At 53.2% G+C, this 19123-nt stretch overlaps 5 protein-coding genes across 5 annotated transcripts; 2 read left to right on the top strand and 3 right to left on the bottom strand.

Annotated features, from left to right (window-relative positions):
* Positions 1 to 1734: 1734 nt before the first annotated feature.
* Positions 1735 to 2241, bottom strand: PC9H_002832 (uncharacterized protein; the record flags this gene model as incomplete). Its single annotated transcript, XM_036772432.1, has 1 exon — positions 1735 to 2241. The coding sequence occupies one exon, from the start codon at positions 2239 to 2241 to the stop codon at positions 1735 to 1737; it is 507 nt and encodes a 168-aa protein (XP_036633905.1).
* A 2239-nt stretch (positions 2242 to 4480) lies between these two features.
* On the top strand, positions 4481 to 6383 carry PC9H_002831 (uncharacterized protein; the record flags this gene model as incomplete). The annotated part of the gene is made up of 4 exons (XM_036772431.1): positions 4481 to 4870; positions 4996 to 5089; positions 5197 to 5970; positions 6097 to 6383. The coding sequence occupies 4 exons, from the start codon at positions 4481 to 4483 to the stop codon at positions 6381 to 6383; spliced, it is 1545 nt and encodes a 514-aa protein (XP_036633904.1).
* A 1735-nt stretch (positions 6384 to 8118) lies between these two features.
* PC9H_002830 (uncharacterized protein) lies at positions 8119 to 9035 on the top strand (the record flags this gene model as incomplete). Its single annotated transcript, XM_036772430.1, has 5 exons — positions 8119 to 8221; positions 8284 to 8690; positions 8747 to 8821; positions 8878 to 8937; positions 8997 to 9035. The coding sequence occupies 5 exons, from the start codon at positions 8119 to 8121 to the stop codon at positions 9033 to 9035; spliced, it is 684 nt and encodes a 227-aa protein (XP_036633903.1).
* A 146-nt stretch (positions 9036 to 9181) lies between these two features.
* On the bottom strand, positions 9182 to 12912 carry PC9H_002829 (uncharacterized protein; the record flags this gene model as incomplete). The annotated part of the gene is made up of 3 exons (XM_036772429.1): positions 9182 to 9918; positions 9972 to 10831; positions 12818 to 12912. 3 exons carry the CDS (start codon positions 12910 to 12912, stop codon positions 9182 to 9184), a joined length of 1692 nt encoding a protein of 563 aa, XP_036633902.1.
* A 3268-nt stretch (positions 12913 to 16180) lies between these two features.
* On the bottom strand, positions 16181 to 18462 carry SNF1 (Protein kinase; the record flags this gene model as incomplete). The annotated part of the gene is made up of 7 exons (XM_036772428.1): positions 16181 to 16453; positions 16522 to 17049; positions 17103 to 17152; positions 17203 to 17607; positions 17659 to 18101; positions 18157 to 18298; positions 18360 to 18462. 7 exons carry the CDS (start codon positions 18460 to 18462, stop codon positions 16181 to 16183), a joined length of 1944 nt encoding a protein of 647 aa, XP_036633901.1.
* Positions 18463 to 19123: the final 661 nt, after the last annotated feature.

Below are 19123 nucleotides of genomic sequence, written 5' to 3'. Positions count from 1 at the left end.
GAAGCAAGTCGTGATCACTGTTTCGCGTGACCCATGATCCATGATGCATGGTGCCAACTCGCCTCAAGCTCCTCTGTCACGGCAGAAATGGCATCTGCAATTGCACAACGCTACACCTCCATATAAACATACAAATCGCGTTCCATACGGCTGTAGCTACTACTGGGATTGTTTATGGGTAGCATGTCACCTTTCTAGGATCGCCGCTGCCACCATGACACTGGACAGACCCTGCCCCATTGGGCGCTTGTACATGCTCTAACGAGTCATATATCATACGCCCCATTTATAATTATCATCTCCTGCTACATGTACAATATGTATCTCCCTTATTATTATTAAATCGCGTTTGACCCATCATGTAAGTACACGCCCAAATCCGAGGAAGAGACGATCCGAGTCCCCCTATCTAGAAATTTAAAGGATCCCCTCCTTTCTTCTTTCTTCAAATTCTTGTTCTTGTCCACAGTGAGCGCTCTCCGCCTGACCTCAGCCCTCACCAACACGCCCGAATCGCCGATCGCACTCCCGCCCAACTAAACTCACGAATCGAATCGAAGAAATCAGGCTCCTCAAGCACACTCTCCTCTCCTCTCCTCTCCACCGGGCAAAGTCCGGATTTTCGTTCTCCTCGACGATCCTTGAGGCCTAATCCTTGAGGACTGCGCTGCATTTGGGAGCCTCTCCTTGTCGAGGATGTCGAGGACCGCGAATTTGAATGCGAATGCGAGGGACGTCGTGACTCAGGCTGATCACTGATCACTGATCACACTGATCACAGCTCGTCCACGGTTCAACCATACTGGCATACTGGATTCCCGCCTGGCGCGGCGCCGCCTCCTCCATTTCGCCTTCGAAGGAGATGGATGGGTGAATGGATGTATGGATGGAGGGGTCGAAAAACTCTGGTTTCAGTCGCGCTGCCGGAGTCCGGACGCTTACGCAGACGACGGCGATACCGCTCGTCGCGATCAAGGCGAGGGCAGAAGGCAGAAGGCATCGCAGATTCGCAGATTCGCGAGACAGAACAAGGACGAACGAACGAACAAGGACGAACGAACGAGGACGGTGGCACGCTTTCACCAAGGAGCAAGGAGCAAGGAGATAGTTGGGGAACGGGAACTGGGTTCGAGTTCGAGTTTTCCACTGAGTAAGCAGTAAGCTTACGAGCTTAGGAGCGTCTGAGTTCTGGATTCTGGATTCACGCCCTGCGCCCTGCGCTCTGGAAATCTTTGACTAACGAAGCAATGCATATTTTCTGGATAATGATAATCCCTCTAACTCAATTGCAACCTCAAGCTACTGCAATTGCTTGGCGATGCCTAGGCACCTCGTCTGGTCTATACCTTACCATCGCCGCCTTTCCTCCCAAAATTAAAATGAAAATCCGAAGTCGAAGTCCAGTCGACTCCCTTGTCTCGACTCCCTTGTCAGGGCGCAGCGGCGTCACGGGGGTTCATCAATCATCGATCCTCGCTCGGGCTGCCATCGCGCCCAGTACCACACCCTACCACGCCCTCCTAGCTACTAACGCTGCATGCCGTCACCACTCCCCCTCTCCACTCGCCCTACATCCTACATCCTACATCCTACATCTTACATCTCACATCTAACATCTTGCATCGCATCCTCGTGCGTCAGCATTCGCACCGAACGCAGCGCAGCCGCGCCTTCTTTCAGCACGCCCCGATGCGCGAGGGCTGCGGAGATTTATTATTTATTATTTATTATTTATTATTTCGGCGGCGGGGGGGGGTTCGCGTACGCCTGTTGGCCGGTGAGGATATGCCATATGCCATATCCCAGAAGGAACCACTCCCACGCAGCTCTGTCTCGATTCCCGACATAAACATATACATAGACCACATGACGCTTCGGAGCATGAACGGGGACGGGGGAGGTGAACGCGGTGAGGTGGCCGGGGGTCCTCAAGCAGGTTTGGAGGTTGGAGGTTGGAGGTTGGAGGTTGAAGGTTGAATATTTGAATATTTGAAGAGACTTGATGGTGCCACCCACCACGAAGAATGAGCCTGCCAATCTTCGATCTTCGAGGCCGGGGATCAACCGACGTTCAACTTCAAAATCGTCTGGAACAGCGTGTATTGCTTCCTCCATACATCGTCCATTGTCCATTGAAACGCGCGAGCTCGTGGGAGATGGAGATGGAAATAGTCGTTTCGCGCTCCGCACAGTGTACATACCCGGGATTGTGGTCGGGATTGCGGTCGTCGCGGTCGTCATTTGGGCGCGGTTCCGTCCTGCACCTCCAAACACCAAACACCCAAACACCAAACACCAAACACCCAAACACCTCCAACGAAAATGAAACAAAAATGAAAGTGGACCGCTCGAATTCGAGACTCCGGCCGGGTTATCCACGACCTGCGCGAGGGGCGACCATCTGAGGAAACGCTACCGTCTGAGGAACGATGGCGACAGCATAGCGGCGTTGCTGGCCGAGTGGGAGGGCGGGGGGAGGGGGAGAGGGGGTTGGCGAGGATGAGGGGGTTGGCGAGGATGAGGGGGTTGGCGAGGATGAGTGGCAAGGCGTAAGTACTTAAGTATTGAGAAGCGCGTGTTCGCGATGTAGGTGCTGTGCGTTCTCAGCTGCGGCAGCACCGGCGCTGCAATGCAGAACTTGCCTTCCCATCGCGCTAGCTTGAAGCCGAAGCCCAGCGAGCGTACACGGGCTACGCTATCAGTATATCATCTCGTGAGACACACGAGAGCGAAGGCGATTCACGATCAACGCTGCCCACCAGCCCCCCAGATGACACTTGCAAAAAATGTAAAGTCAGTGACGTCATTCGTCATCAACATTCCTCACCACCATATGCATATCTGACTCGCCCCGATTCTGCGACTTCGTCTATAAAAGTGGAGCAAACAAGAGCTACCGTAACGCCGCCGGATACCCGGGCGCTTTCCGCCATATCTGGCGCCCACTGCCCAAGTGCCCAAGTGCTCCAGTGCCCAAGTGCTCCTTTATAACGCTAACCCTTTTCCTTCTTTGTCCGCATCGCATCCTTCGGCCGGGGCGCGCCGACTCCCGATGATGCTCGTCGCACTTGGACCTGCGAGCAACGCTGGAGAAGCTGGAGAAGCTGGAGAAGCTGGAGAAGTTGGAGAAGCGAGGGCCTCAGATCGTCGTCCGCGCGCCTTTAGCTTTGGCTCCTCCGCTTCCATCCACGGCTGGTAGGTGTAGTTCTGCATCTGCCTGCCAAGCGAGTGCGTTCGCACCCGTCTCCATCTATAGTTTACAGATATCCCTGCGCTGGCACCGTCCCGCACCAGGTCCTTGGCACTCTCGTATCCCCGGACCCATCAATAATCAATAATCAATAATCGATATCAAGATGAACAATGATACGCTCGGAGCATGATGGTACCCGGCTGGCAGAGTTGGACTCGGGGCGAGTGGCGGAAGCTGGAGGTTGAGGTTGAGTACTGAGTTGCAGTTTTCATGTTTAGGGCGATCGTTCGCGAGTGCTGTGGCGGGCGAGGCTAATGATTGATGATTAATATCGATTAATGGTCGTGAAGTGTCTTCTTCGCAGCTAGGATGGTTTCGATCTCCCACCCATGTCTGTCATCTCATCGGTGTGATGTCTGCTCCGTCACTAATGACTGATAAATGGACTGATAACACTCAGCTACGTAGTGCTGTAGTGCTGTAGTGCTGTACAGCTCGGGACCGCCTCCCGTGGATCACCGTGTCCGAGTACTCGAACACTTATCGATATCGCGGCGTTGATGGGGATATCGCGCAGGAGCTCGGAGCGTACGGCAGTTGGTGGCGTGCTTTGTCTCCACTGGCAGTCACGCAACAACTAGTGCTCCGAGCTTCCGAGCTCTACTTATCGATCCATGCTAAAACGCACCCTATCTGATGAGTATCCCCGGACAGTGGCACGATGACGGCGATGGGTTCAGATTTCAGACTTTAGTGAGCGTGAGAGGCTGAGGGGCAGCTCGAATGCCCACTTTTGTTGGTGCCGCCTTGTGGTTGGCGCGAACTTCGAAGACGTATACATATACATCATATACATATATATAATAGTGCAGCGAGGCCAGGCCGCCAAGCCACGAAGTTGAGTAAGATAACGGCGTGCCTTGCTTCTGCGCGAACGCTAACTTTGTACGCGTACCAAGAGCGATCTGGCTCCAGGATACATAGCACGAAGCCTGCCCGGTTCGCGTGGGCTCCCCCCTATGTGCGAGCGATGTGCGTGCAGGCAAACAAAGGAAGCTGAAGCGAGATAGTCGTGGTTCTGATCCCGTGGCACGCTGCTAACTTTACGAGTATTAGTAAGGGTGGAGCGCCAGATCGGCTCGCTTGGCAGAGGCCGGCGTGATGGCTTCGAATTTCTGTCGTACATATAATGTATGTATGTACATACACACTCGGATCGGCTAGCATCGTTGCTATCCAGCCCTTCTCTTCAAAAGTCCAAAGTCCAGCGTCGACGCACAGGAAGCCATGGCGCAATACTCCCATTCGCCGCGCGCGACGCACTCTTCGTGCACAGCGTGCCTGCACGACTCGGAGCTCGGGCTCGACGCGCGGGTCGTGGTCATGGGCAGCAGCGGTGCGTCCCCATGTTCCTTCTTCTTCTTCTTCTTCTCCTCCGTCCGAGGGAGGCCCAGTTGCTCGTTGCTCGTTGCTCACGGAGAGCGCCGCGCAGGCGTAGGCAAAACCACCCTCATCCGGCGATACACATACGCGCAAAATGGCTTCGAATTCGAGGAGGAGCCCCGCGGAGGGCCGACCACCGCGCCGTCGTTCGTCACGAAGAAGGCGCACGTCGGGCGCACGGTAGTCCGGCTCCAGCTCTGGGACACCCCCGGCCAGCTGCGCTTCCGCACCATGGTCAGTGCGCGCTTCGCTACTCCCAGGCTAATCCACCGTGTCGTGTCGTACTATACATACGCGGCCGTCCATCATCCATTCGCCCGTGATCATCATGCTGATGCTGATGTACACGGTAATTGTAGGCACCTATGTATTACCGCGACGCCGATGCCGCGCTCCTGCTGTACGACACCACTTCCCCCGCGACGTTTGACAGTATCCGCGTCTGGCTCGAAGGTACGCCGCTCCTCGCCATATCATCGGCGCTAGAGGGACCTAACCTAATCCACACTACGATTTGATGATTGATGCATTGATGATTTGACGATTTGATGCTTGATCAGCTCTGAAGAACACGGCTCCGCACATCCTGGTGTACGTCGTCGGGATCACGCACCCGAAGCTGAAGGCGGGCACGAACGCACCACCACCACCATCATCATCTTCATCCCCATCTTCCATGGGCATGGCCTTCAATCACACGCACCTCACGCCCGAGCTCGCGCGGTGGCTAGTCAGCGCGTGGTTCCCACCTGCCAGCCCTGCTGCTACTCCCGCCGCCGCCGCCGCCCCGCCCCCGAGTCCCGCCGCGCGCCGCGTCGCCCGCTTCGCGTCGTACTTCCGGCTCCCGTTCCGCGCCCTCTCCGCGCCCGCCGCTCCCCCGGTGGACACGCCGGCCGACGCAGCGCAGCGCGCCAGGCCACGGCCACGACCGCGTGTGAGCTCTGCGTGCAGTCCCTCACCCAGCCCGCCGATGGCGATGGAGATGGAGATGGCGATGTCGGTGCACAGCCCGCCCTTCTCCGCGTCGGCGATGCTGCGGCAGCACGGCGCGCGGTGCGCGTCCCTCACCCAGATGCGCCGCACGCAGTCCGAGCTGCTCCCCCACCGCGCGCCTGCCGCCCAGCGCACCGTCGATGCGCTAGCGGCGACGTCGAAATCCGTGTACCACTCGCGCTCCGTGTCCAGCCTCGCATCGCTCCGATACGCCGCCGCTGCCCCAGGCCCCGACGATGAGGCCGCGAGCGAGGCGTTCTCGAATATCAATATTAATATTAATATTAACAGCCTGCCGAATAAGATAGAGTTCGTCGAATGCGCGTTAGACGACAAGTGCGGTGCGCGTCTCTTCTCTTCTCTTCTCTTCTCTCGGGGGGAGACATGGGCACGGGTAGCTGACATGCGTTTATGCTTTTGCTTGTTTGTTTGTTTGTTTGTTTTTTTGTTTGTTTGATTTTTGATAGGTATCGACGGGCTCTTCCAGCATTTATTAAGCAGCATCGCCGACAGGGCACATACCGACGCTGCCTCCTCCGATGTGGTGTCTGTCAGCAGTCGGGGCTCGACCCCCTCGCCGCCGTCGACGCCGTTATCGCGCTCGGTGCTCCACCCCTGCTACCCGCCATCAGAAGCAGAAGCAGAAGCAGAAGAAAAGGAAAAAGAAAAAGAAAAAGAAATACAGAACCACGACGACGACGACGACGATGATTATTATGCCCCAGAAGCGTTCCCTAGCTGGCGACCCTTCTAGCGCTTCCGACGCTTCTCATTTGCGCGGCGTTACCATCTTACCATCGTGCCATCGTGCCATCTTACCGCCATGCACTATCTTTATCCGTATATATATCTTATCACCCCCGCTCCAGCTTACTTCCTTTCGTTGCATTGCATTTGCATTTGCATTTGGCAAAGTTACCCGTTGTTTGTTATACCCTCTGCATAGTTGACCTACATACGACTTCGTGTATAATATAATATATTTCTCTCTAGTCTCTAGTCTCTAGGAGAACGAGTCCGTTCGGACCAGGGGTAGTCACCAGTCACTAGTCAGGGGGAGCGCTTTGCGTTCTATGTCTCATGCAGAGACTGCCCAGCGAGGTTCCCAGCGCGGTCGAGAACCCACGATACGCCCGCGGAGTAGCTACTTCGCATGCTCAGCGGTCACCTGCAGCCCCGAGTCGGGGTCGGGGTCGGGTCGGCGAGAGGATACAGACTCACAGACTCACAGACTCAGCCTCGTCTCGGCGCACAGGCACCACCGCCTAGGCTCCCAGGATCCCAACGCTCACGTTCAACGTTCAACGTTGGTCAACCCCCATCTGAATGATATACTGAGTAACTTACGCGCGCACGCTTCTCTGCCCGTTCATCCTCTGCATCTCCGCGACGACACGCCACTGCATCGCCTTCACATTCCCCTTACTATCACGTGTACTATAGTGCAAACAGACATAGATTTGCAAAAGTATTTTTAGGTTCTTGCAGATTCAATATTTCACCTTTGGACATACATAGCATTTGAGCAATAGACATTATTCACCTACTATAAAAGTTTGAGGAGAGTTAGAGAGCTAGAAGTTTATTTCCGAAGGCGAAATGTGACGCAAAAATGGGCACTTCAGAATCTACTTGCATAATATGACGGCTGTACCATGCCTATACACTTGAATTTTTTTCTGTAGGTCGCATAGTGGTATGAGATTTGTCTGCCATCACCGCTTGCTTATGTACCTGCTGGTTCATGTACAGGAAAATCAACTACATTTTGCGTGACAAGGGAGCCCCTGTTTGCATGTAAAGTTCAAATTCCGATATGTCATGCTTTGCGCGTCTCTGATTGGTTTGATCGCTGCCGCGCTGCCGAACACAGCGGCATGCCCGGCTTTGCGACGGAGTCCGAAATACTCGTGACACAGTGTGACGAAAAGTTTGCAAATCTATGTTTTGGGCTACTCGTTGAACCGGCATCGCTATTCTTTGACTTCTCCACAAGATATTCACTTAAAAAGTTGATGAGATCCTAGCCAAGATGTCCGAAAACCTACCATAGCATGCCGAAGATTATCTGACCATCCATCAAGGAGTGCCACATTGATTTGTCTCAAGTTTTGCAAATCTGCCTAAGTGATAGTAGCAGCCCGAGCGATGATCGATGATCCTCAGGGCCTGGTCCTGACGCCGAGGAATGCCCCGTGACGCCGCTGCGCCCTGACCGGGACCCTTGGACAAGGGAGTCGAGCTGGACTTCGACTTCGACTTCGCATTTTCATTTTGGGAGGAGAGGCGGCGATGGTAAGGTATAGACCAGACGAGGTGCCTAGGCATCGCCAAGCAATTGCAGTAGCTTGAGGTTGAGGTTGAGTTAGACGGATTATCATTATCCAGAAAATATGCATTGCTTCGCTTCCCTTCGTTAGTCAAAGACTCCCAGAGAGCAGCAGATATATCGGAGACGTAGAAGGGTTAGTTCGCTGAGTGGACGTCAGATGGACTTGACTTTCGACGAAAAGAAAGTCGCCCAATGGGTGGTAGGTTCTGCTGTCGACGGCCTCAGATACCTCCAGCGTCACGCTGAAATCGACGGATCTCGTTACTCCGGCACCTATTGAGGCGCGGCAAACCATCCCGAGCCGCATGGAGGCATCTACTAGGCAATCCAACGACGATCCGTCGTCCTCTAACCGACGAGCCAAGACCCCATGTTACCCGTAAAAAGAACGAGGTCATCGTGTCGAAGACCAGCGGAGCGGCCGACAAATCCAAGAATCGACTAAAAAAGCAATCCAAGAAGCTCGACGAAGAGCGCACTAAGGCGCGAGATGATGCCGAGATTGAAATATCCATGGACAACGTCCTCGAGCCTACTGAACCTCGTGCTGAGCCTGCGTCCTTGGCAGCTCCTATCATATCAGCGGACGACGATTCGGATGCCAATAGCGAAGTCGAGGAGCAAGAAAAAATGATTTCGGCTAAGCAGAACGGGGGAAAGAATGGCCAAATTGCCTTTCAGCAACGCGACTTGGTGGCGTTGGCTTTCGCTGGAGACAACGTTGTTCAGGTATAGTCGCAGTTGCTGCCGTGGTGCCATTTGCTAAAGCCCAGTTATCATTATAGCAATTTGAAGAAGTCAAACGCCGCGAAATGGCTGAAGACGCCCCTCAGGAAGTCGACACTTCGCTTCCTGGCTGGGTAAGCTCGCACCCGTCAGCGCTTCTTAATCGATTTACCTGATCTATCTATTACAGGGTTCTTGGGGAGGGACTGGTGGTCGCAAACAGCCCCCGAAGCCTCATCTTATCAAAAAGGTAGCGGGTGTCGACCCCGGGACCCGACAGTGAAAGTGTGCTGACGTTGTCGTGGTCAGATGGGCACGGTCATCAGTCCGCTGGAGAAGCTGTTCTAATTTATGTGCATCCGACAAAATGTATACCGGCACTGATGTATTTACTCTTCCAAGGGGCGTGCAAATTCAGACAGTCATATCTTTCACATGTACATCATTCCACAAACGGCAAAATCTCTTTACTACCAACTACTCGATTGCTGCTTCTACTGGATCCAGACCGTCTTTGGAGGTTTTTGGGTAAGGGAACTGAGGGAAGGAATTTCATCGAAGACAGCAGACGAGAGTCGGTAGTATCGAGGCGGGAATTTAGTAGCCCTTTCACGCAGCAAAATGGCGAAGGGGGCATTGTTGTCGCCAAATCCTCCAACGACTGCAACTTTCCATCTTGCTGTCACCCTGTCCGAGGCAGGGGGGTCGCCTCGCCAGCGAAGATTCACCTTGGTATCACCCTTCTTGAATACGGTGAGCACATAAGTGTGCCTCTCCGAATTAGTGGAAACCTCCACGAACTTGACATCATGAAGAGCCACCATGATGCGCAGCCCGCAGTTGGTCAAGGTGAATGAAGGATCCAGATTTCGTGCGGAGTGGGAGCTGAAGAGACAATTAGAGGATAAGGACCGGGGGTCCCCTTGGTGCGCTTTGGGGTGATAGAAGGCGGAAGGGCTGTCTGCGAACATCGTATTCCACCGAGAGCGGCTCCCATTCCAGAGAAACAGGCTCCTGTCTTCAACGTGATGGGAACACTCGACTTGGATGCGATAGAATGCGCGCTCTTCGCCTTCGCCATACGCAATGGGGATCTGTATGTCCAGTAGGCCAAGAAGACAGTAGGACATGTCTTCGGCGCGAGATGTCGTTCTCTCAGAAACCCATTGAAAAACGTTGCGAGCATTGGCAGGGCTTGGATCGTAATTTAATAAGAACCGGTATCTGATTTCTGAATTGTGGCGAGGTTAGTAACGTGCAAAGGACGAAGATCTAAATTCCTACTTGTAATCTCGACTAGCCTCCTAAGGACTTCGGGTGTCAGCTTCTCTGAGACTGACATCTTTTTCTGGGGACCATAATGCGTGTCCTTGTCGTCATCCGATACTTCTGAAACAGGATATATGCCTTCGTCGCCAGTGTCTCCACAGTCGGAAGCGGTGTCTACATCGAAGTAACTCCCTTTGCTTTGAGGATCCTCAGAAGATGCATCGTCAGGAGCTACGTGACTAGCGCGGACGACGTCGTATCGCCTGCCAGGGTAGAGCTTCGACCAGTCGTTGCAATAGAATTTGAGCCTTTTCGGCGCCAGCATTTCCTGCAGCGTCCACCCCCTCTTGAACCAGGGGTCGCCCTCCAGCTCCTCAGGGTTGCTGGCACTGAGATAGACAATGCATAATTTGGCATTCCTATACCAATTATACATCGACCTTATGGCCTCGTCGAGATCGGTGCTGCTCTTCTTGTCGATGCACGCGGTATCGGCCCAAACGTAGAGACAACTGTAGTCGCTTTGCGCCGCCGCCTTGCAGAACTCGACAAACTTCACAAAGCCCTGTGTCTTCTCCATCTCAATCGTATCCCGCTGCTGCAGGTCGCCGAATTTCAATTCATCGTCTCCCCATCTGTGTGAGAGGATGGCATAGGCGGAGGCAGTACGGATGCGGAAATCTTGAAATTTCGATTGCTTCTGAGCCAGCGTGTCTATGGTTTGCGGGTCTTCACCGGCCCTAAGCCTGATGCGTTCCTCGAGATAAAGGGTGATCCTGTCGACCAACTGTGCTCGAGAAACGAGCTCTTTATCCTTGATGTGGTAGAGATACATCGGACAGGTGTTGACGTGCTTCTGAATAGCAGGCAGAATCCTGCGTAGCGAGCGTGTTTAGCAAGTTGAGAGATGGAGAGGCACGGGAGGCGTACTAGAAAGGAATCAAGAAACCAGAGGTATATCCGTTCAGTCGTTCAAGTTGTATCTTACTGAGGCATCGGGCATACCTCCTACAAAGAGATATTTCCTATTAGTACATGAAGGCGCTTTGATAGCTACATACACATACCTGTGTAATTTAGGTTTCACGAGGATGCAGGGGTAAGGGCGGGATGAGCATTCTATGGCAACAAGACCAGGAAAGGTCGAAGTACCTCCTGATAGTACTCCTGGGGGACACCAAATCAGGTTTGATTCGCAGCGTATCTCTTGTATAAGATGGCACGTACCGTATCTTTAAGACTTATCTTGCTCTGGAAAGACAGCATGAGAGACGGTCCCGGCGATAGCAAGCGAGCTGACCTCGAGAATGGGGCTGGGCGGCCTGCTCGACTCAACGCTGCTCACCTCAACGCTGCTCGGCTCAGGGCTGGGCGTCCTACGATATTTGTTTCTCCTCCCACGCGGCGGCATGGTTGTCCGTGCGGAAGGGGAGGCTGCAGAGCTACCGATGAGACCTTGGAAGGCGATCGAGCTTTTATATACGAATAATCGGAGGTCGGTTCCACAGGGTGGTCGTTTCCACGCAGGATGGTATTGATTATCTCCAGAAACACGTCGCGTGTTGAACACGGGAACACGGGACATCGGCGTAGAGGCGGTGAGAGTGGCCCATGGAGTGCCACGCTGCGATATCATTGACGGGCTAGGGAACGACAGGACAGAAGTGCCAGTAGCATCGTGAGGATAGCCTAGGGTGGGGGATCATGGGACACCAATTCCTCCTCTCAAGAGCCTCAAGGCGCACCAGAGCACGTCAAGTGTCATGGAATATGAAACCAGCATATCAAGATCATCGTCCAGTGAATAACATTATCGATTGAACAGACCTCGCTCCCTATCACGATTCACGGTAGTTTTAGCCATTTCTGCAGCAGGGTGTCAGGATTGGGGGTCCCGAGGCCTTTCAAAAATGACTATTGATAAGAAGAGATGTCATCGGAGGGATGCGTCACTCAATGTACGATAAGTAGCACTCACGCTGCGAACCCGCCGAATCGCTTGCCTTGTACTGCAATTACAATGCACTGTCTCAGCATCATGACCATTGTTAAATCTACTCTCGAGGAGGGAGCCTAAACGAACGTTCGTCCTAAATACACACAAAGTGGTTGAAGCCTAACTGATCGAAACATTAGCGTAACGATATATAGCACATCACTATCGAGATACTAGCTCGGTTTGGAACACTTGGCTCTTGTGCATTCCTACAGCTGTTGAGCTAGCCGTTAAGCCTATGGTGGGCCTTGCACTGACGAAGATGGGATGGAAAATACCACGCTGCGATATCATTGACACGTTGAGGCAACGACAATGAAATGGGACAGAAGCCTCGGCGCACCGAAGCACGTCAAATGCCATGAGATATGAAAGTGTGGTGGCGTATTAGATTATCGTCGAGTGAATAGCATTATCGATTGCAGGGCCCGCCGAACGAACAGACATGCCACCTCTTCAGCAGGGCCCCTCTTCAAGGCTGTATGTAAGAATCATTATCAATGGGAAAGGCGTGTGGAAGTGGAGGTGAAAATATATGAAGAGAGGACACACCAGAAGTAAGGTCCTATTTGGGCATGCAATCGATTAATACTACAATTACAATGCACCGTTTGAGCTTTAGCACTGCTAAATCTATTCGAGAGGAGGGAGCATGGACGAACGTACGTCCTTTATATTGTTTCCGAAAGATATATCGCGGAAAGCTGAAGCGAATCCCAGAGTAAGGCTATGTTAACAAGTCCACACAAGCCCCAATTGAACGAAACATCAGTATGTAATATATATAGCCATCGCGCGACGCGCAGAGACAAAGTCGGGGTGCTAGCTGAGTACTGAGCACGGTACTTGCCACTAGACTACGTACTGAGCGGCGTTGATCAGCGATATCGTCGTTCCCAGCACCGGTGATGAGGTCGATGGGCCGCTCGAGTCGACGAGGGGGCCGTTCGGCTGAGACATAGCGGTTGCTTCAAACGGTGATAAATACCGTGCATATGTGTAGTTGATGTCAGACTTACGAGATGACACTGCTGTCTGGATACGCCCTCTGCACACAGCTTGCGTTGGGGATCCGTGGTGGGCACGAGCTCGACCACGCAAGATTGAACAGCGTTCCATTGAGCCAGACCGCAACTTCGTGCGTCCTCAGTACTCAGTCGCCGCGACATCCAAAAATAACCAAAGACCCGTCGTTCTCGTCCATATCGTAGCCTCGAGTAGCACCCGCCGTTCCATAAATCAGCCCCGGTTAAGCGAATTCGTTGCAGCGAAAGTCGGCTGCAGGTGCGGTAGAGTACGTGGTGTGCAGTCCAAGCATCAGATAGACCGGGCATGATGTTCTACTGCGCCAGATATGTTCCTTGATGATTGTCATATACGGGCCGCGATAGATGGAATTTGGTTGGAATTTTGAGGATTGCTCGCAGCTTTCCTCGTGGCGAGCATTGCAAATAGAAGGGGGCAGCAGTAAAGTGATTTGGGTTGATTCCAATGTAATCAGCAATCCTGCCAGCCATGAATGAGCAACGGGTAGAGGGCAGAGCGGTAGTGGTTTGCAGAGATCCTTCTTCGATCGTGTCACGAGTCCCGTCACAGTCACGCGATCGCGCGCCTATCGCGGAGTTTTTCCTCGAAGAGTCGAAATGAGACATACTCCTATCTCCTAACACAGCGTGCAGGACAACATATTGTTGCTAACATTACATATCCAATATGTGGAGTAAATGTGCAATAATCCTTCAATATAGAGTCGTGTAATATGTGATAAATATTTACTCACAATGAGAGGTTTAAGTCAGTTGAGGATAATACTGCCGTTGCTATCTCATACTCATTACATATTGGTCACACTCGAGATAACTGGGTATGACATGCTTAACTGAGATATTCTTCAGATAGCAATCAAAATAATACCGCAAATAATATCTGATCCTGCACCCAGTGTAAGGCAGTCTGCAAATTAGCGCAGATGAGCGCTTCGGTATGCACACGCGAGCTTGCTGACGCAGATGGTAAGAACGGGTGCTGCGTTCGTGGTTATGGACATAGAGTATCCTAGTATTAGGAATCTACAGCTTGCGGAACCGTTGACTTCCAAAGTCATTTATCCATTTGCTCCCCAAGTACGTTCAAAGCATTTAAAGCCTGGGGGACCTGACACGAAGGGAATCGCTAGCTTATACGAGCTCGGAGTCACGCACGGCGATGAGGCGAAGGTCGGATATTATGTGGGATTACTAGTGAGCTATGCGGCTTTCTGGTTGATTTTCTCTGAGCTGAACGTACGTAGGAATCGTTGTTCTTCGTGACTCGTGCAATCACCGTTCTGCATTGGAGTCGGATGTCGGATTGGATCGGACGTAAGCCAGTGATCTTGCGTGGTCTCTTGGGCCTGTCTGCTTCGATGTCTTTTTTTGGCCCCTCGAAGACGTTCTTGGGCTTAATCTTGAGGTACGATTTATATCAGCACATCAATGCCTGCCTCTCACTTATCGATTAGTCGATGTCTTAATGGCGTATTGAGTGAGTACATGATCAGGGGCTAGCAGAACACCGTGCTAACTGCTAGTGATCTTAGACGGCAATATCGATGTAATGAAAACGTCCAACTCAATACATCACCTCTTACGAACTTCTAATCCTTTCAATATCTAGCATGATGGCTGAAATGACCGACTCTCCGAATATTTCCCGGCTCGATAAACTCTCACAGTTTAAAGATCGTGTAGGCGTATGCTTGGGTCCCCATTTCCCGGTCTACAGGGAGCACATTAGCTCCGATGATCGGCGGCTCGCTCTCGCATCCGGCGGAGCGGTTCCCTCGTCTCTTCGGCCGTTCAGGAATACCCACACTTCCTGCCTTGCGGGATATCCGCGACGTTTGCCTTCATCGCCTGGCTCGTGACATATTTCTTCAAAGAGACTTTGACCGTCAAAATCCCCTTCGCGTCCCCGAAATGGCTTCGGCGTCGAAAGGAATGCGCCACTCCAGATCACGACGCCGACGTTTCAGACAGTGGGCCTGCCTCCTCCGAATTTTCGAGGCCAGCCAACACCATCAAATAGTCAGACAAAGTCGGCGCAGGCCATCTTCCACTGCACGCACTCCTCATCAAGCCCGTATTGACAGCAACAGCCAGTTATGCCGCCCTAGCTCTGGTGGACGTTGCCTACCGCGCCGTACAGCCGCTCTTCCTCTCCAGCCCGATCGCACTCGGGGGCCTCGGCTGGCCGCCCTCCGACATCGGAAAGCTCCTCGCAACGTGGGGCATCCTGAACGGACTATTCACCGCGTGCTTCTTCGCGCGCATCCACGGCCTCTGGGGGACGAAAGCCATCTTCATCTGGGGCATATGTTCTCCTCGATCCCGGTCTTTGCGCTGTTCCCCATCATGCATCATCAGCCATTTCGCTAGGAGGGATGGGCATGGCGTGGTGGTGCTCGGGTTGACGTTGCTGCAGGTCGTCGTTTCCATGCGCCTCAGCCTATCGTACGGTCAGTCCCATCCTGCGTGTTCATTCGGTTTCTTTTCTGTGTCGCTCCTTGACGCTGACAGGACATTCCAGGCGCCATATTTATCTTCGTATCTTCATCGGCACCGAACCGACAGTCGCTCGGCGCGATGAACGGTCTCTCGTAAGTGATCGTGAGCATAATGAGGGCCATAGGTAGGCTGTCCTTGTCAAGGGTCGTCCACCCATCGCTGATCACTGCCACTACCACTACTTTAGGTCCAGCCGCCGCCAACTCCCTATTCTCCGTATCCGTCACCAGCAAATATCTCGGGGGCAACTCGTCTACATCGTTCTGATTGCAAGCACGGTAGTGGCCCTTCTTATTTCTACGCTGCTTCCGCGGCGCACGACGATGCCTAGCTAGGACTAAGAATGTATACGCTTTCTGGAGGCCCCATCCTTACATAACAAACCAAGTACTAGGCACTCACATGTAGTTGTACGGACTGCACTACGAACACAAAAGAAGATACAATCCAGAATTATGGCCATATTGCAAGCAAGCAAGCACCAAAAAACAGTAACTAAGAAGTACACAACTGATACAATCGTACATAGATGGAGAACAGTCTAGAGAGGGACAACAAACTACTAGGTATTATAAACATCGGAGGTCGTCATATCAAAAAGGATGCACAAGAGCTGGATCCATCTTGGAGATAGCAAGGCGCAAAATTAGTGCAGTAGCAAGTCGTAGATAAACAACAATAAATCATTCTCCTCCGCCTGCCAACTCCAAGATCAGTCGGCACGCGACATCCATGAACACAAACGGCGACACGACGTCCTCCTCCCGTCCATAAACGAAGTCCTTATTGATCGACCGTCCTGAGTCGCTGCTCGTCTCGCTCAGAAGCGGGTCGAACACCGCCATGTCGAACTTCCCCGCGCCCGCCTCCGTCGACGCGCGGTACGACTTTTTGTGGTGGAAGTCGACGAGGTAGTTGATCGAGTCCACCATGTAGAGCTGCAGGTTCATGAGGACCTGCGTGTGCGGTTGCGTTATCACGTTAGGACGGGTGTTAGCTGGTTGTAGTGTGAGAGAGAACGTACCACGACGTCCTGCACCCGCGCTCGTGTCTCGACGAAGTAGACGCCACTTGCAGCTTTCAGGTCTACAGGCCCGGGGCCGTCGAGCTCGCGAACACGTTCAATCCCCCCGGGCCCCCGCCGCGGCCGAATACCGCCGAGCCCACCCAGCGTCTTCTTCTCCTTCCACTCCATCCCCAGCGTCTTCAGCGTCCGGTAGATCTCCAGCATCACCTCCATAGGCGGACTTCGGCTGCGGATCCCAAAATGCCACTTCGTCCGGTGCTGCTTCTTCTCCTTGCTCCCCGCCCACGAGCGCTTCGCGGACATGTACGACGTGAGGTGGTGCTGCTCGGGGAGCTGTTCGGGGAGGGACGAGTTGAGGACGGAGAAGTTGTTGATTTCGGCGTTTTCGAGGGGCGGGACAGGGAACGGGTCGTCGTCGTCGTCGGGATCGTCTTCGTATTCTCCATTAAATTCCGCTTCAAATGGGTTTTCTTCTAGATCTCCGCCTCCAGCAGACAAAGCGGCTGGGGAAAGGGCGTTACGAGGCTGTTGCATGTGATTAGTTGGAAAGCGCCATCGCAATGACGACAGACACTCACGTCCATGGCAGCCAGCTGTGCATCTCGTTCTTGTTCTTCGAACTCGGCCACTGACCAAGTGTAAGCGGATTTCAGGGTCAAAGCAACACGAACGACTTACAATCTCGCCCCAGCCTTCGCTTATCTCGAAGTAACAGATATGCGACCTTTACGGCATTTCCCTGAGGACCATCGTCTCGCCGTAGGCATTCCCATATGTCGTCTTTGTCCACACCCGACATGCGGTTAGCCAGCTCTGCCACTACATCCTCCTCGATTCTGCCGAGGCCTTCGATGAACTCGAAGTCGAGGACTTTGGGAGGAGATACCAGCGAACTGAGTGTGCCGAGAAGAGGTCCCGGAGGCGGCGGCAGAGGGGTCAAGTAGCGTGGGAGCTCGGTGGTGAAGAAAGGATGTTCAGTGATATCGGGGATGGTGATCCGCTTTAATGGGTCGACAGCCAGCATCGCGGAAATGAGGTTTTTGGCATCGGAAGAGAGGTAGGACGGCATATGGTAGGTACCCTCTGCAACACGGTCAGGGATCACAAACTGCCGGAATAAACGGCAGAACTCACGAGAGATTTTCGTAAACAGCACCTGCACATCATCGTCTTCGAAGGGCAGCCTCCCACAGAGCATGACATATAAAATGACCCCGCAGCTCCAGACGTCGATTTCGGGGCCAGTATACAGTCTCCCACTGATGACTTCGGGCGCTGCGTAGTTCGGGCTGCCACAGCTCGTCTTGAGAAAGCTCCCGTCGCTGATTTCATTGGATAAGCCAAAGTCCGCAATCTTGACGTTGAGATCGTCGTCCAAGAGGACGTTTTCCGGTTTGAGGTCGCGGTGGACGATGTTCAGGCGATGGGAGTATTCCACTCCCGAGACGATTTGCTGGAAGAAGCGACGGGCACGCTGTTCCGGCATGCGGCCATGGGTGACGATGTAATTGAATAGCTCTCCTCCAGCGAATTCGAGCACAATTATGATGTCTGTCGGCGTTGAGATGACTTCGTAGCTAGCATGGAGTTTCAGTCCAACGATAAGATTACGAATAAGCGTACAACGCTTACAGCTTTACGATGTGCGGATGTCGCAGCTTGCGCATGTACTCCACCTCGCGCTGGACTCTGACTTTGGTCTTGGATTGGTGGATAACAGCCTTCGATATGAACTTCATTGCAACTTTGTGTCCGGTCACTGTGTGCATGGCCACTGCGAGATCGCTGCCGCCTCAGCAAAGACTTTGTCTGTCCGGGATCGTGCAATCACGTACTTTTGACTTTGCCAAACGTGCCCTCTGCGATGTCCTGTATCACGGTGTACTCCCCCAGCTTCGAGGGCGGGAGCAGCGTCGCAGAGTCCCTCGGGTCGTTCATGGTGGTGGAGAGCAGCAAGGCGCAAAACGCAATGTCAGTGAATCTGATCCTTGTTTATTTGGCCAGCCCTTATGTAAATGGGCCGGCGCTTGTCTCGGTGCCTGACCCCGAAGCCCCTGTCCCTCCAACCGGCGGCTGGCGAGTCGCAAACCTGGCACGGGCACGAGCATCGTGTAGAGCCCGTCGCGTTCGCGAGGCTCCATAGAGTGGTCCGGGACACTTCTCACCCCAAAGTTTATCACTTCACCCCGTCCTGTGATCACAATGAATTACCCGCAGGCCGTATGCAAGGTGAGTGGGAGCCGATCATATATCATATATCATACATCGATTGCGGCTCATTCATATGCATCACCGTGATAGACACACTTATAGCCTGTTTCTAATTTCGCGTCCAAAATATCAGCGCGGTGCGCCAATTGGAGAATAACATTGGAGACTTTTGGCGATGTGCACCGGATCAGAGCATCCGTGGGGCGGCACCTGACTGCCAGGCGTCTGGTGACTCTGGTCAGCGTACGCACCCGTGGTCTTATCGGTGGTGCACAAGCACGGTGCGCCGCTCGCGGTGTACTTCTGGAGGGACCCTTCCGATAGCCTCAATGGTTCCACCGCTCTGGCTGTGCGAACACAAGGCTACTTGGGACCAGCGCAAGCTATG

This window comes from Pleurotus ostreatus (genome assembly GCF_014466165.1).
Source record: "Pleurotus ostreatus strain PC9 chromosome Unknown scaffold_2, whole genome shotgun sequence".
Taxonomy (NCBI): Eukaryota; Fungi; Basidiomycota; class Agaricomycetes; order Agaricales; family Pleurotaceae; genus Pleurotus; species Pleurotus ostreatus.
This window is presented reverse-complemented; position numbering and strand designations above follow the sequence as displayed.